General features: G+C 44.8%; 1 protein-coding gene across 1 annotated transcript; it reads left to right on the forward strand.

Moving 5' to 3' along the window:
• The first annotated feature begins 1586 nt into the window (after positions 1 to 1586).
• LOC101754583 (U-box domain-containing protein 70-like) lies at positions 1587 to 6646 on the forward strand. The gene is given in 12 exon segments (XM_022825760.1): positions 1587 to 1854; positions 1857 to 1937; positions 2037 to 2322; positions 2547 to 2632; positions 2883 to 3106; positions 3178 to 3241; positions 3638 to 3721; positions 4017 to 4141; positions 4526 to 4586; positions 4588 to 5013; positions 5173 to 5934; positions 6134 to 6646. Coding segments are annotated over 12 exon segments (2646 nt in total). The 5' UTR covers positions 1587 to 1602; the 3' UTR covers positions 6329 to 6646.
• Positions 6647 to 16911: the final 10265 nt, after the last annotated feature.

Genomic DNA, 16911 nt, shown 5'->3' on the forward strand with positions numbered 1-16911 from the left:
TGCAGAAAACATAGATCAGGGCTGCAGCTCAGGATGTAAGCCGTCAATGTGGAAATTGGACAGCTTAACCACATATCTATTCCTCCTGGAGAAAGCACAAGCCCTGGTGAGTTCATGTTATCTATTCTGGGAGAGGGCAGTGGATGCCGGTTCATTATGTTTCTCTTGATATTTCTAAGTACTCCAATGTCTTTGTAGGCATGTCACAAGGCTCTCTTAAAATGGTCAATGATCCACTGCCAGTACAAAAAGGATCCTGGTATAACAGTAAATGCCCTATGATTTTCAGATAAAGTTTTCAAGTATCTGACTTGGCCAAATATCTGCAAATGCATTGATGATTACTGAAGTTTTTATTATTATAAAAACAGCTGCAGTTCTGATGATCTTTATTTGATTATTATAAATGATCCAACTCAGCTCAACTCCTCTTGCTTTGACTGCAGAAAGATTTGCTGGCAGACTTAAGTTTTCGTGTACCAACTTCAAATGCTCAATTCACTAGGGATGGAGCATTGTAATTCAGCTCAGGTGAACTGCTAAGATAAAATTAGATGTCAAAACTCATGTTTCAATTGTTTGCAAATTTTCATATTGTTCACTGTGGGAATACACACTTTTGTTTATCTGTACACATTTTTCTCAACTTTTAGCAAGTTTGGTAATTGATGGAATTTACCAAGTTACCTTTTTGCAACGGAGCTGTGATTTGCTAAGTTTAGTATTACTGCGAATGTTGTGTTGGTAGTAAATTATATTTGAAATGTGACCCTCATAAGCTCCGGTCTTTGTACAAACTACAATTTGTACTTCTATGCTAAGGCAAAGTAAATGCTTTTATTATGACATGTCAAATGTTTCAATGAGAATGATGCTTAGGGAGGTAATTTGTTTTTGCCCGTAGCAACGTGCAGGCACAATCCTAGTAGACCTACTATTTTGGTATTCGGTCCCATCTGTTTAGTATTTTTTTCTAGGTACATCTAAATACTTCCTATCTTTTCACCGTACGATTCGTCTGAGTGAATGGTTCTCATTTTTCCAATCATTGTAAAAAATAATTTCTCTAATCAATTGGCAGTAAAAGTTTAAAAGAAAAGTATTAGGAAGTACCAATAATACTTTACAACTATTATAACAAAATTCATGTATCTAATTCCAATTTAGAATGAAGAGAGTATTAACTATTTTTCATGTATACTCTTTTTTACAAGGTATTCTAAAGATTTCAGGATAAATTAATAGGTCGATGAAAGACGCGTGTATCCTTGAGTTGAATTATAGCGTAGGAATTTGTGCTGCACGAGTATTTTAATGGTAGGTACAGAGGAGCGATTATCCAAATGTATCTAGAATATTTTCTAAAATTTTGAATGCTTTATATATACATGCGTAGCATAAAAAGAAGGGTCCATCCACAAGTCAAGCGGCACGCGGATAATTGTGCGCAAAAAGTATAAAGATACTTTTCAGAACTGCAGCAAAGCTGAACTACAACAGAGTGGGCTCGTCAGTTCGTCACTCGTGGCTGGCGCATGGGCGGTGGCCCACTCCACTGTTCAGGTCCCACAGGAGAAGAAGACAAACCGCAGGGCCGAGTAGATGCTCCCCAAACTCCGGCCAAAGTCCCGTTGCGCCGTTCCCCGAATCCTTCGCGCTCGCCGCCGCACCACCACCAACCGCCGGCACCCGACCGAACACATTCGCGGTCGCCGTAGCGTCGACCCGTCGACCGACCAGCCGGTGGGAGGTGGGCGCGGGATGGATGTGGCGGTGGAGGAGGCGCGGCGCGCCAAGAAGGCCGGCAATGAAGCCTACGGCAAGTCCCTCCTCGAGACGGCCGTCAGGGACTACACGACACCCGCGGCGCGCTCCTCGACCCCAGCGACATCTCCTTCCTCACCAACCGCGCCGCCGCCTACTTCCACATGGGCAAGGTATCTCTCACCAGCTTCCCTGACCACTCCTCCATTTCATGCCCTCGCTCGCTGGGCGCTGGCGGCGTTGCCGCTGACGACGCTGCGCGGCATTTTCAGTACCAGGAGTGCGTGAGGGACTGCGACGAGGCCGCGAGGCGCGGCAGGGAGCTTAGAGCCGACAACAAGCTGATCGCGAAGGCGCTGTCGCGGAAGGCGTCGGCGCTGCTCGAGCTCGCGGGATGCGCCGGGGACTACGCGCTGGCAATCAGGGCCCTGCAGCAGTCGCTGGCCGAACACTACAGCGACGAGACGCTCGACAAGCTCGGCAAGGCGGAGAGCAAGATGAAGGAGCTGGAGGAGCAGGAGCGACTGGATCAAGCCGCCGACCACCACCGTGAGAGAGGTTTGGGTGTTGCTCGATCACGGCATCGTGCCATTGCTGAATCTGGAAATGAGAAATGCAAGATACACTGAGGGTTACCATGTGACTGAACACTGAAGGACAGAGAGTACAAAACAAAGGGACGAGTCACGAGTAGATATGGCTCCCTAGTAATCTTTGTTTTTTATGCATCATATATCTGATTGTGATATACAACTGCTGCTTAGTGCGCACAAATATTGCAGGCAATGAATCGTTCAAGCAGAAGAAATACCATGAAGCAGCAATGCACTACACTCAAGCTATGAAAATGAACCCGAATGATCCTAGAGTAAGCATTTTGGCTATTCCTCTGTTTTTGCTTCTCAAATAGTATATGATTATAGATCCTTGGTAAAATCGCACCTCTTTTGAAATTAGAGTGATTTCTTATAAACTAAATTTGCATTGGTAAATATGTGGTCTAGGATCAGGCATATTTGGCATGCATTGTCCATTTCAGTGACATGAGCTGGGGCTCCCCTTTTCTCGTTGGCACACTTAGGTTTAGTAATTTGTTTTTATGTCCTCTGATCTTTCAGATTTTTAGCAACAGAGCTCAATGCTATATCAATCTGGGAGCTTTACCTCAAGGTCTTGAGGATGCAGAGAAATGCATTGAACTAGATCCTACTTTTCTGAAGGGCTATGTGCGCAAAGCTAAAGTTCAGTTCCTCTTGGAAGATTATGAAAATGCTATGGCAACTTACCAAGAGGGTTTGAGATGTGACCCAAACAATCCGGAAGTACTTGACGGCTTAAGGAGGTAGCTTTTCAGTCCTCTTTTAGCCTTCTTGACTTTGATTGTTTGAAGTGACATTTTGTTTGTTGTTGTAGAAGCGAAGCACCCATTAAAACGGCTCATGGGGGTGCTGATCTTGAGTACTTGAAACAGATGTTTGTAAGTCCAATTCCTCTGAAAGAGTGTTAATGATTACATACTTGTTTTCTGTTTGATTCTTGGCAAATAGCATGCCTTCTTTGTATCATTTACTTTGATCTGTAATCCTTAGTGTAACATATGGTACTTAACACAGAAACTGTACCTTGAGTCCTTTACTAGCAAGGTGCTTCTGTGTAATTAATCTTATAATAATGACATCGGGGAGAAAATCAGCAACCGCCCTACCTCAGTCTCTTATTAATTCAAGGTGCAACTAGGGGGTATTTAGAGGGTACATTCACTTATGGAATTAATACTTAGTTTCTCTTCTTGTGTTTGTGCCCGGGGGTGGGGTGGGTGGGTGTTGTTGTATTTTATCCTAAATAAATATACTTGTCCTATGATTCTTTTCAGGAAGGTTTTCATTCAGATGATTTTACAATATTCACAAAGGAAGCTTCTGAAGACACCTTGCGGTCTACAGAAACTGAACAAGTGGTAAATCTGTAACAGGAGTTACTGAACTCTTGTCATCTAAACAATTTCTTGTAGCAACAGGTTAAATTATATCGATTGGAGGTCCAAGATCAGTATCCAATCATTCCTTTTTCCCATTTGTTTGATCTTGTTTGCAACAGTGCACTGTTTTTGTTCATTATTGATGCTTGCCAGGGCAATGGCAGATTGGCAGTCATATGAAAACTTTTTCCCCTTTTCCCTTTTCATGATAATACATATTTTTTTACAATTGATAAACTATCCAAAATAAATACTTGTTTAATGGTCCTTCCAGGAAGAATTATGGGCAGAAGATATTGTGCATAAATTCCAGAAAGCAATGGAACGAGCTGCAAAATTGAAGAAGGAACCTTCTGAAGAGTGTTTGAGGCATACTGAATCTGAACGAATGGTAGATCTGTAACCGGATTTCCTGAAGTATTGTCTAAATAATTTGTTGTGGCCAAAGATAAATTATCTCAATCGGAGACCGATATCTCATTCAGTTATTTCTTTCCCAATAGTTTGATCATGTCAAGTACAGAGCAAACTTCTCTAAAATTGTTGCTACGGCTGCTCCAAGAAATGGGCAAGCTTGCAACAGACCACTGCCACTGCATTTACTATTGACTTGCCAAGGCCATGGCAGCCATATAAAAAGTTTAATCTTAATCATGATATTTTTTTCTTTAAAAAATCTAGGATTTTAGCAGCAACTCTTTTAACAAAATTAGTAGGCTATGATGTTACATGCAGTCAAAAGTCATCTTATGAATGAGAATGATCGTGTTTTTAATTTTTTAGGGGTAGAAAAATGGAGGACTTGTATTTAAACCAGGTCCAACAAAGGAAACAAACAGAGGAGCTTTCTTTCAAGGACACAACAAGAGTTGGAACGCTTTAAAATACAACATGATGATGTCACTAAAAAACTTCAGATGGCCAATGAGCATAATGAGCGTCTACTAGGTCAGCTCTCCGAATCCAGAGGACAATATGACTGGCTTCTATCAGAGCATGATCACTTGCTACACAATAGGGATCGTGCAGTTCGTGAGGTTGAAGGGTCACGTCAGAAAAGAGTGCAAATGCTTTCGGTTTTGGTTACATCAATGTATTCTGAGTTTTCAACATCTGAACTGGAGTCTGCAAGTGAAAATTTCAGTAGTTCACTGAAGATTGGAGAAGGTGGGTTTGCATGTGTATACAGAGGTATCCTCCGGAACATGACAGTTGCAATAAAGGTGTTGAAACCTGATAATTTACAGGGAAGGTCACAGTTCGAGCAAGAGGTAATTTACTCATCTCATCCTGAAATCTTACTTTGCTTTGTCACACTGGAAAAAAGTAGTTGATCTCTAGCTCCTTTCCTGTTCGAAACTGGAACTAGAATAAAACATTTAAGAAGGACGTCCCATTCCATGAATGATGAATGCTTATTTCTGATGCAGGTTGCTATCCTGAGTAGGGTGAGGCACCCACACCTTGTCACTCTATTAGGAGCGTGCTCAGAATCATCTACACTTGTCTATGAGGTCTTGCCAAATGGAAGTCTTGAAGATTTTCTCGTCTGTGCAGATAAAAGGCAAGCATTGATATGGCAGATTCGCATTCGAATTATTGCAGAGATATGCTCAGCACTGATATTTCTGCACAAGAATAAACCACATCCAGTTGTTCATGGTGATCTGAAGCCAGCCAACATCCTTCTTGATGTTAACTTAGTCAGTAAGCTCAGTGATTTTGGTATCTCTCGCTTCCTAATCCAGTCCAGCACCAATAATACAACTCTTTATCACACCATGCATCCAGCGGGAACCCCCTTGTACATGGACCCAGAGTTTCTCGCCACTGGAGAGCTGACACCTCACTCCGATGTTTATTCTTTTGGGATCGTGGTCTTGCGCCTTTTGACAGGAAAGCCTCCTGTTGGTATAAAGAAGGTTGTGGAGGATGCGATGATGAAAGGTGAGCTGCAGTCAGTAGTTGATTCCTCAGCAGGAGAGTGGCCTGATGTGCTCGTGCAGCAGTTAGCACACCTTGCTCTCAGTTGCACGGAGCTGAGCCGGAGGTGCCGTCCTGATCTTTCAGGCGAGGTGTGGAGAGTGGTTCATGCAATGCGGGATGCTGCATCAATACCTTCAGCCTCATCTTCTAGACCAGTGTCAGATGAAAACTGCACACCTTTGTATTTCATCTGCCCTATATCTCAGGTGTGTATAACAGGGATTTATTGCTCCTCCATTTGGCTTTCCCCATTTCGTGAACAAATGCATGATTTGTGGCACTGAAGAAACGAATATAAAGCTGAATGCCTCACCTGCTTTTCGTTTTTTGAAGAATTTTAAGAAACGCATGAGTATAGCCCTTATCTGATGACTAACCATTACTTCTGTGGTCTTATTTCATCAGGATATCATGAACGATCCACATATCGCGGCTGATGGATTCACCTATGAAGCCGAGGCCATCAGGAGCTGGCTCGACAGTGGCCACGACATGTCGCCGATGACCAACATGCGTCTCGAACAGAGCGAGCTCATTCCTAACCGTGCCCTTCGTATCGCCATCCAGCGATGGCTCCAGCAGCAGAATATGACCTTGTAGTCTGTCGGGTTGCTGCGTGCTTCTCTGCCACTAATATCAGTACGGTGCCTCTGCCTCTCTACCAAAGTCATGACGAGTTGAATAACTCCTGTATGTTTTCGTCGCTCATCAACTTCTGCAGCCCGTGCATCTTTAACATTCAACTAGCTGTAACAGCGTACCATGTAATCATTTTAAGCTTGTACTGTAGCCTTAGACAATGATGCTTGCCTAGTTGCCTTGCATGTGTTATCTTCGCACATTGTAGTAGCCTAATCCGGCCAAACCTCCCCGTCTGTATGATTTTTATACTTTGAATTCTAGAGGTTCACTGACTACTGAGTGGTAGTGATATTTGCGGTGGAGCAGCCTTTTCTATGGAGTGTGAACTGAGAACTCCAGTGTTAATGCCAAGGAAGCAAATAATGGCTGTCAGTGTGAACCTACTTTGAAGCACGTCGGATGTTTAAATACTAATTAGGAGTATAAACATAGTCTAATTACAAAACTAATTGCACAGATGGAGTCTATTCGCGAGACGAATCTATTAAGCCAAATTAATTCATGATTTGACAATATGGTGCTACAGTAACCATTTGCTAATGATGGATTAATTAGCCTTAATAGATTCGTCTCGCGAATTAGACTCCATCTGTGCAATTAGTTTTGTAATTAGCTCATATTTAGTCCTCCTAATTAGCATCCGAATATCCGATGTGATCATACTAAAGTTTAGCACCTCGTATACAAATACCCCTATCTTACGAATATAACCATGTTTCGATTTGCAGTTTTTGCAGCTTTATTTGTCATAGATCCACACTTCCACTCTGTTGAGGGCTTGAGGCACGTAGAAACTTGAAATGTCTAGTGTTCACTGTTCACAGGAGGCTCCCAAAACATACCGTTTTGGATTATATGTAACTAACGGTTTAAATTTTATTCATCATCAATATCTCTTGAAATATTCAAATGAACTTTTGAAAGTGGCATGCCTAGTTTTATGTTAGGAGGTCATAACTTTGCTACATTTTGGCATATGTTTTGTACTATTAATTAAGGTAATGTCTCTGTCATCGTGTTTGATGGTCAATACAATAAGGAAGGAGTCCATATTCAAAGTTAATGGACCGACTTGGCCCCAAATTTCATGGACCATTCACGAAAATAACAGGCAAGAACAAGATTTTCGACGCGCTACACGGCAGGGCCCAGGCCCATCATCAGGGCCGTCGCTGGCGGTCACTGGCCGACGCTGAAACTCTGGGGATTCCCAATTTCCCATGGGAGCGAAGGGGATGAGACTGTGCCCCAGCAAGTGGGCTAGTTGGCCCGTGGACTCACTGATCAGCCACACATCACAGTGTATCTGCAATAACTGCAGAGGAGCTGCTTCCGAGCGAAGGACAGCACGAAGAAAGAAGAGAGAATGGATGAGTACATGATTCAACCAATCGCATGCATGGAGAGCTCTATCAGCTGAATAACCACTGTTTGTGTGCAAATTTTCAGGACATCATGGATGATCCGCATTTTGCAGCGGATAGATTCACATCCACCTACGAAGGCGACCGCCACCATCAGGTGGAGTCACCGACATGTGGGCTCTAGCACCGTCAGGCCCACATGCCAGTGACAGAGTCGCACCCCACTTGACTGCAGAGGATCTCCCTCGTTCCCATCAGGTGCTGGCTCAGCAGCGGCCACGACACGTACGTCTCCGACGACCAACCCGTGACCTGGGAGTCTTGGACAACGAGCTCACCCCCAAGGCCCCAACCACGCGCTTCGCTCCGCCATCCAGGAATGGCTCCAGCAGCAGAGGAATAGAGGATGATGGCGGGCTTGTAGTCAAGCCTGTTTGGCACTTGGGTTGCTGGCCTTGCTGCGTGCTTCCTCCTCTACAAATGCCTCTAGCACCAAAGTCCTGGTCCTGACTTTTCTTGCAAGCTGAATTACGCCTGACGTGTAGCTTCGTCGCTCATCGCCGGTTTCAGCATACTTTTTTTTTTGAGAGAGAGAGGTACAACTTCAGCATTCAACCGACCTGGAACGGTCTCCATGCTATGCAGCTAGGGTTGGGACTAGCAGCCCCACATGCTATGCTACTTCGGCAGAATTTCGTCGTCAGCCCAGCCCGGCCGAAGCTCCAGCTCTGTACTCCACGCTGCTGAAGTGCTGATGGCTGATGCTGTGCGCCTGTGTGGCTGTTTTGCGGTGATGCTGTGAGCTCTGCACTGTGGACGTGCAGCACAGTAGCGGTGCTGACTCGGTACTGACCGGTGCCCAGCAGGTGCTTGCGTTCGTTTCTGACGGAGCGAGAAGAGAACCGAGAGCCGGAGAGCCCCTGTGCAGGACGCGACAGCCGGCGACACGAGACGCCCTGGGCCAAGGCCGTGTCCGCCTGTCCGGCATTGATCATTGATGCCCCGACCGGCCCCCCGGACAGGCGCTCCCCTCCTCTTTGTGTAATAATGGCTGTCAGTCGCCGGTGCGCACTGTGGCTCGATAGCAAAGCGGATGCCCAAGCCAGGTGAAGCCACAATGTGCCAGCGGATTTATTACACAAAGCTGCCGGTGGCGGAGGACGACGCACAGGCACGGCACTGGTGTGGTTTAACCTGAACCCTGAACCTGAACCGAACAGGGACGATCAGGTACTCGGCGAGCCCGGAAGGCCGTAACCCTGGCGCCGCGGGGTGGGAGCCAGGGCCATGGGCGGACCCATAGCCGAGGCCCATGTATTCGACGAGTAGGTATACATGGAGCGGCGGAGGAAAAAAACGACGATTCGTTCGCTTGGGCCTGGCGCAAGCACCGCGGAGGGATAAAAAAAGGACGGTTCGCCTAGGCCTAGCGCACGGATCATGGACTGAGGCAACGAAACGACGATTGACCTTCGACCTTTGCCAGACGATTCGCCTTCCACAGCGCAGGACTGATTCCGCGTTGTGCGACGAGATGATTCACCTTTGGCGGATGGCGGCCTCTCCTGGCGTAGGCGGACGCCGGACGGCCAGGGCGTGCGCCGTGCATGACGATCCAATGATTCGCCTTCCACGGATTGCGCGACGATTTGTCTTCGGCAGCCTCTCCTGGCGCGGGCGGACGGCCAGGGCGCGAGCACTGCGCGGCGATCGCCTACCTGCAGTCTGCGGATTGCGTCATTGCAGAAAGTTCAGCAGTGTGCGCCTGTGCGGATTGCGGATCGCAGCCCCTGATCGGCGACGCTGCTGCCGTTGACTTGTGGATTATTGGTCCAAGAATTCCGATGGGCGATGAAGGTTCTATCTTTTATATTTTTATTTATTTATGTATAAGTGCTTTTTTATTTTAGTTCGTGAGTTTATTGAACGGATCATCAATCCATCAACATTCTTAAATTCATATATTGTGAGGTTGTGATTTATAAGTTTTCTACCCGAAAGTTTAAAACATGATTCTATCATTGCATGTTTGTGTTTGCTATAGTATCTAATTAGTTGTCGCACTTACATTACATAGATATTATTTTTTTCAAAACAGTTGGATTACGAAGAGAGGCAAGATATTGCATCTCATTTTTTGAAACACGCAGCAAAGAAGGCAGCGACTGCTTCAAACACTATCCCAGTTGAAACTATTATGGAAGAATAGAATTAAGAGCAGGATGGAGTGGTAGTTGAAGAAATCGCGGATCCTGTGCCCTCGCCTCTACCACTGCAACCACTCGCATCACAGCCGCCGGTTTATGACATCAATCGCCTTCCACATGATCCAGGTGAAAGGCAGCCTATTGAAAGTTATCATGCTAATGATCAAGATGCAATTCGAAAAGCATATATTATTAAAGGCCCATTCAAACCTATTAATCATGATTTTCCATCAAGAAAAATTGGAGGTAGGGATCACCAATTCAATTTTGTATGAATGTATAATCATGAGTGGCTTGAATATAGTATCAAGAAGGATTCTGCGTTCATTACAAAACTATATGCAACATCATTGCTATGTATTCCTCAATCCATGATGTGCTCATTAATCTTAGTGATGATATTTCACGTAAGGATGATTGGACAAAGATACATTTTGTACTTGGAGTATTTGAAAACTTTGAGTTCGTTTTCTTTGTGCACTTAATGTTTATTATTCTTGGATACACAAATGAGTTATTTGAGTATTTGCAGAGAAGAGATCAAGATATTCTTAATGCAATCTCCTTTGTTAATGTGGCAAAGAACAAAATGCAACAGTTGAGGTCTGATGGTTGGGACCACTTCCTTGAGAGGGTCACTTCTTTTTGTATTAAACATGATGTTGAAGTTCCTGCTATGGATGGTGATTATGTGCCGTATGGAAAATCAGCAAGGTATGTCCGTGCCCCAAACCAAACAAATGATGACCATTTTAGAAGAAAAGTATATATGGGTGTCATTCATCAAATTAGTCAAGAGCTTGATAATCAGTTTGATGAGATTAATATGGAGCTACTTTCTTGTATGTCAGCCTTCAGTCCTTCCAATTCATTTGCTTCGTTTGATGCATAGAAGGTACATAGATTGGCTGAATTTTATCCTAAGGACTCCTTCAAGAATGATTGGCTAAAACTTGAATTGCAACTTGATAATTATATCGATGACATGCGATGAGATGATAGCCTCAAGGGTCTAGACAACATCGTTGATCTCTCAGTTAAGCTTGTTCAAACACGGAGGCACAAAAGTGTATGATATGGTTTACTTGCTTCTTAAATTGATATTGCTTTTACCAGTGGTGACAGCGAGTGTTGAAAAGGGTATTTTCTGCAATGGTTAAAGTGAAAACAAAGTCAAGGAATAAGCTAAGTGATAGTGTTTTGGACGATTGTCTAGTCACATTCATTGAGCGGGATATTTTCTTCCAAATGAATGAAGAAGATATAATCAAGACATTCATGTCATTCAAGAAGCGGCGGGTAAATAAAACAAACAAGTAATATTGTAAGTTTCTTTTATACTGTATTTCGAACTATTTGTATTTCATTCAAACTATTTATATTATGATTTGTTATTGTTTCTAGCTTAACCTTTAAATTTAAGACTTATCACGTTATTAGTGTATGTGGTTTATCGAATTAGAATATGATTTTATCAAATTATAAATGGTTGTATTGGATTGTATAAGATTTTTTTATAACCTGAGGTAAAATCTGAGGTAAAATCTTAGGTGCTGCTGGTCAGGGCAGGGGAGCGCGTCAGGTTTTTTTGCCGCTGGAACAGTGGTGGTGCTGGTGCTGGCGCTGGCCTGTGGCCAGGTAGCGGTCGGCCGGCACGTGCTCCTCGGGGTTCCGGCCGGCCTGCTCCCCCGGCGCGCGCGGCCGAGTCCTGTCCACGGACTACGGCTGCCACGCACAGGGCACAGCCGCACAGGCACAGCAGCGCTGGCACTGCGTACGTATGCACGACGTGGCGGGGCAGCAGATATCCATGTCGTCCGTCGCCTCGCGCCCCGCCCACGTCCAAAGCAGGCAGCTACAGTGCCCGCGGTCAAGGCTGCGCCGACGGAAAAAAAATTGAGACTCGGCAGGTTCGGCTTGCATACCTTGGCTCGTAGGCTTCAGGCTTTGATACAGCCGAGCGGGGTCATGGAACCCGGCGCTGCCGCCGCCATTGCCTACGTCCCTTCATCAACTGTTGCAGCCCTTAGCATCCGCGGCCGCAGCTCCGCAGATGTCCCCACACCCCGCACAAAGATGGGTCCTGACTCTGTCAAGTATTTGGGTAATCTAATATCCGTCGTAGCTGCAATTGTAACAGCGGCAATTCGGTTGTTGAATTTTTGAAAGATTGCTGAAACTAGGTTGAGCAGAATGGAAGGGAAAGCACAAGAGCACAGCACATAATAGCAATTAGCATAGCATATGTACGTCCTGTTGGCTTGCAAGGGACCGACAAACTCAAACATCACCTCCATCCATTTGGTTCGGAACTTTTTTTTTCTGAACCAGGAAGCTCCTTATCCTCTTCATCGTCTTCAACGCGTGTCTCCTCAATCACGATATTTCCTCACTACATGGGAAGGTCTGTGGAGCTATGGCGGTAGCGATGGTGTCCAGCAGTCAAGTTGTGGCTGGCGGATGAGGGGAACGGCTGAACGGAGGCGCGGCGGCAGCGTTGGGTTCCGACTCTCGGCTGTATCAAAGCCTGGAGCCTGTGAGCTGAGGTATGCAAGTCGAGCTGATGCGAGGGATATGTCGAGCTTCGCGAGCAGGGCGTCAGATGGCAACAGTAGCCATGCGTTATCCGTTTAGGATGGATCCTCACGTACAGAAGTTCGGGGACCGTCCCCATGAAATTTTTCTCTGCCGACGGGCCGGCTGGCAGGCCGCAGGCCGCCAGTTCTTGACCCCGTGTACGTCCGTGTATCAGACCACTGACATATATACAAGTTAAAAAAAAATTATATACACATACATATCAGCATATACAATGATATGGCAAGATAATAATTATTAAAAGGAGGGAAAGAGTTTCATCGGTATAAAACTGGATGCGTATTGTTTACAAGAATATACTTTTTAGATTATATTATTTACAAGAACATGAAAACTATTCAACTTGCGTTGGGGGCTCATTTCATCCGACCACGTCCAATCCTCCCGTACCTGGGTGGTACCGAGTTACGTTCTATATAGACGTCCTGTTTTCATGACCGTGTGCACTGGGTGGGAAACAAGGCGAGCTCGATCGGGCCGGCCGAGAGGCTGAGGCTCGTCTTTATTTTGACTCAATTGTCCACCTCTAAGCATCAAGCATGTATACGATGAATCTAGCAAGGCTACACTAGTAGACAAAATCTTGAGGTTGGGGAAAGCAGCATAGTCTACGTTCGATGGATGATAATGGCATCTAGCGGCCTGGATGTGTATTGCCGGATGCCTCTCTTTTGTTCCTGCTTTACTGTGCACAAGGGCTATGGAATTTTCCTCTCACAGAGCAAGGAATCTTTTATCTAGCTATCACACACTCAACCTCTGCGTGGTTGATAAATGATAATTGTGTCGCCCACGGAAATTAGCTATAGCTCATCCAGCGATGGCTAGAGATGGTTGTACCCTTGATAGGGATCAAATAAAGTACGTTGGAGGCCTGTGCATCTCATTAATGCCACTACGAACCGTCAACATCGTGCCTTTGGTGACTCTGAGGATTCAATTTGGCAAAGCTCTTGATGTGGCGGATGAAATGACTCCGGGCTGTGCCTCCTCTAGTGGAACATTTTTTTTCTTCAACTTATCTTATTTGAAAAATATTGACAAAACGAGACTTGTCCTAATTGTTTAAAATGGATAAAAATATGAAATGATCATAATACCTTTCTTTTTTTCTCTTTTCGTTTTTACTTTTCCCTTCCCATTCTTCTCTCTCTCATTCATTCTATCCGACTCTTCCCCTTCTCTTCTCCGTCGCTCCGCCTCCCAAGCTCCCACTAGCGTCACCCTCTGCCCACCGGCGCCCCTATCATCACCTTCCACCCCCAGTGGCCTCGCCTCCTACACCCCCTCCAGTCTTCTCGTCCGAGCCACTGCCAGCCACCTCTGCCCCTACCACTGCCTCCTGCTGCTAGCCGCGGCGTGCTGTCCTCTACCACCGTGGTCCTTTGGCACTACCACGCGGCCGCCACTGTTGGGTATTTTAGCGATAGCGAATAAATCCACAAGCGTACGGATACCGTTGTAGCTTTCACCTCAGAGTATTCCAAGGGTTTCGAATCCAAGGGAACGTGTGTGTACTAACTTTGTACTAGTCGGTCCAAGAACACATCAAGGTAGGTGGCGAGGGTAGAGAGGATTCCTAAGGATAACACTATAGGTGAGTTAGAGGTCGATCTCTCAGATAGAACTTTCTTCGGGCACCGGCTTACCCCTGATCTGTCAGGAGACTTCGGCCAGTGGTTCTACGAACCCAGCTCTACGCTATATCCAGACGTGGAGGATTACAAAGAACCAATAGGCTGTCACTACCTACGGCCTACCTCTACCAACCCGTGGGATATAAGGCAAACGAAGGATAACCCTTAGCCCAAACACCACGTCTACACCTTGGGAAAGTGGAGTTGCTCCAAGCATTTCAAGGGAATATTCTCCTCCAACTCCTCTCCTTGTGCCACCTAGCACTGTCTGAGGCGGTAACTTCATGGCGAAGCAGTCATAACCGCCTTTGGGATGTCACGAGGAGTCGACATGTAGAAGATGGGCTTGAGGGGCTACCAGAGTGGTTCAGCCGAACTGGGGGTTCGGCCGACCCCTGGTTGGCTCCCCTCGCGCCACCTTTTGTCCAGGACACTACCAGGTGGGTCCCCAAGTGGGTATAGGGTGATTGGCGGTAAGTTTAGGTAGTTTAACCCCTGATGTGGGCCCTCCAATCTATGTGCTTGCTTCTGATTGGTTGAGAGTGTGTTTCCTTGGTCTCTGAGGTGTGTTTTCTCCCTTAATGGACCTGCATACAAATATTCACCAACACTTGTGGAATCCGTTAGTAATAACTCCTACCACTACTGTTGATGCTCATCTTTTATGTGTTTATGCAGGAGTTGGCAGCCTAGATTTGGTACTTAATAGCCATCAATAACACCCCCACACTTAGCCTTTGCTCGTCCTCGAGTGAAGGAGAAAGGACTAAGGTGAACATAACTTCCAAAGGTATTAAGTGAGCATAAGAGATATTCCCAACCATACCTTGCACTTGTGAACTTTGAAGTGTCTATCATGCCATCTTGGGTGGTTGAGGTATGGAACGACCTTGAATCAAGTCACTTCTACTCATCATGACAAGTAGCTTGGGATTTTTCAATTAGTTTTCAAAACAAACCTTGCTTAGCTCCTCATTTGATTCTCTCAAATTGCTCAATGTGTGTATGTCCTCACCAAGGCATTAGACTTACCTTTCTCCATCCTACTTCTAATGATGGCTATATGTGGATCTCAAGGTAGGGTACAAAGGATAAGGCATACTTGTATCACATATATTGCAAAGTTAAAAATTGGATCAAGGAGAAAAACAAGTCATACAATAGATCAAGATGTGCACGTGTATGGATATGGTGGATGGTGAATGGTTGATGAAATGGAAACTCCTTTTTGCATGATCTCTCCCCCTTTCTAATTTCTTTTGAGACATGGCTATCTTTATTATTTTTTTTATTTTTTTCTTGGACCTTCATTGACCAACTCTTTTTTTCAATGCTTGGACCTTCATGTGTTGATATATTTATTTTTTTGATAGCCTATGACTCTTTTTAACAATAAATGGAGAGAGAGACCAACACATATGGTGGAGCATTTATTTTATGGAATGGATGGATGGTACAATGCTAATTCTCATATGAGCATAGCAAGGGGAATATGGTGTGCACATGAATCTTGATCATGAAAGCATGAAAGGAATTCTCTCAAGGGTCACAACAATTTGACAAAGCTCAATGTAAAGACAAGCAGCATATGTGTATAGAGTTTTCAATATGTCTCATCACATGGCTTTGGTAGGACTTTGGCATATCAAAGAGGAGCTCTGCAAATATTTTCTAAATTTTCAAATAAAATTCCCAAGCACCTAAACGTCAAGAGTGAAGATCATATCATCAAACCATATCACAAACATCAACTACTTAGATGAGCATGCTTTCCTAAAGATATTTGTTCACAAGCATCAAGATGATAAGCATGGAATAAAACATATGCAAGCCAACCATAGGAAACATGTAGAGCAAGCGGAGCATGTTGATTCATTTTATTTTGAGTTTGATCTTAGAGAGGCAGATTTGAAAATCATTCAATCTCATGAATGAAGGAGAGTGAGGAAAGGGTTGCATACCTTTGTTGTGCGTGGATGATCTGGGCGTTGGGCGACACCCCCCCTCCCCCCCCCCACACACACTTATTCTTGTACCTACATTTTATTAGGGGACTATTTATTATGAGAGTTGATTTTAAGGTTAGGTTTCTTCAATGAAGTTGATCAAATCATACTCTTTATCATCAGGTTCTAGGAAGATTTTTAAGCAATGACCGTTTACCTTGAAGATCTTACCTCCGTCGTCTTGGAGTGTAACTACTCTGTGTGGCGCGACATTGATGACGGTGTACGGTCCTTCCCATTTTCTCCAAAGCTTCCTATGTCCAAATAACTTGACCCTAGAATTAAGGAGTAATACCTTATCTGCCAGCTTGATTTCTTTTTGCTTGATCCTCTTGTCATGCCACTTCTTGGTTTTTTCTTTGTAGATCTTGGCATTGTGGTATGCTTTATCCCTCCATTCTTCCAGCTCTAATAGCTGTTGCTTCTTATGCATTCTAGCTTTCTTGAAGTCCATATTGAATTTCTGGATTGCTCAGTGTGCCCTATGTCCCAGCTTGACAGGTAAGTGGCATGTTTTCCCGTATACTAGCTGATAGGGTGACATGCCTAATGGTGTCTTGTAGGTAGTCCGATATGCCCAAAGTGCATCGAGTAGCTTTGTCTTCCATGATTTCTCCATCTCCTGTACGGTCTTCTGTAGAATGTTCTTGATTTGCTTGTTCGATGTTTCTGCTTAACCACTTGTTTAGGGATGATATGAAGTTACAATATTGTGCTACGCTCCAAGCT

The sequence above is a fragment of the Setaria italica genome, chromosome IV (assembly GCF_000263155.2).
Source record: "Setaria italica strain Yugu1 chromosome IV, Setaria_italica_v2.0, whole genome shotgun sequence".
NCBI classification, from domain to species: domain Eukaryota; kingdom Viridiplantae; phylum Streptophyta; class Magnoliopsida; order Poales; family Poaceae; genus Setaria; species Setaria italica.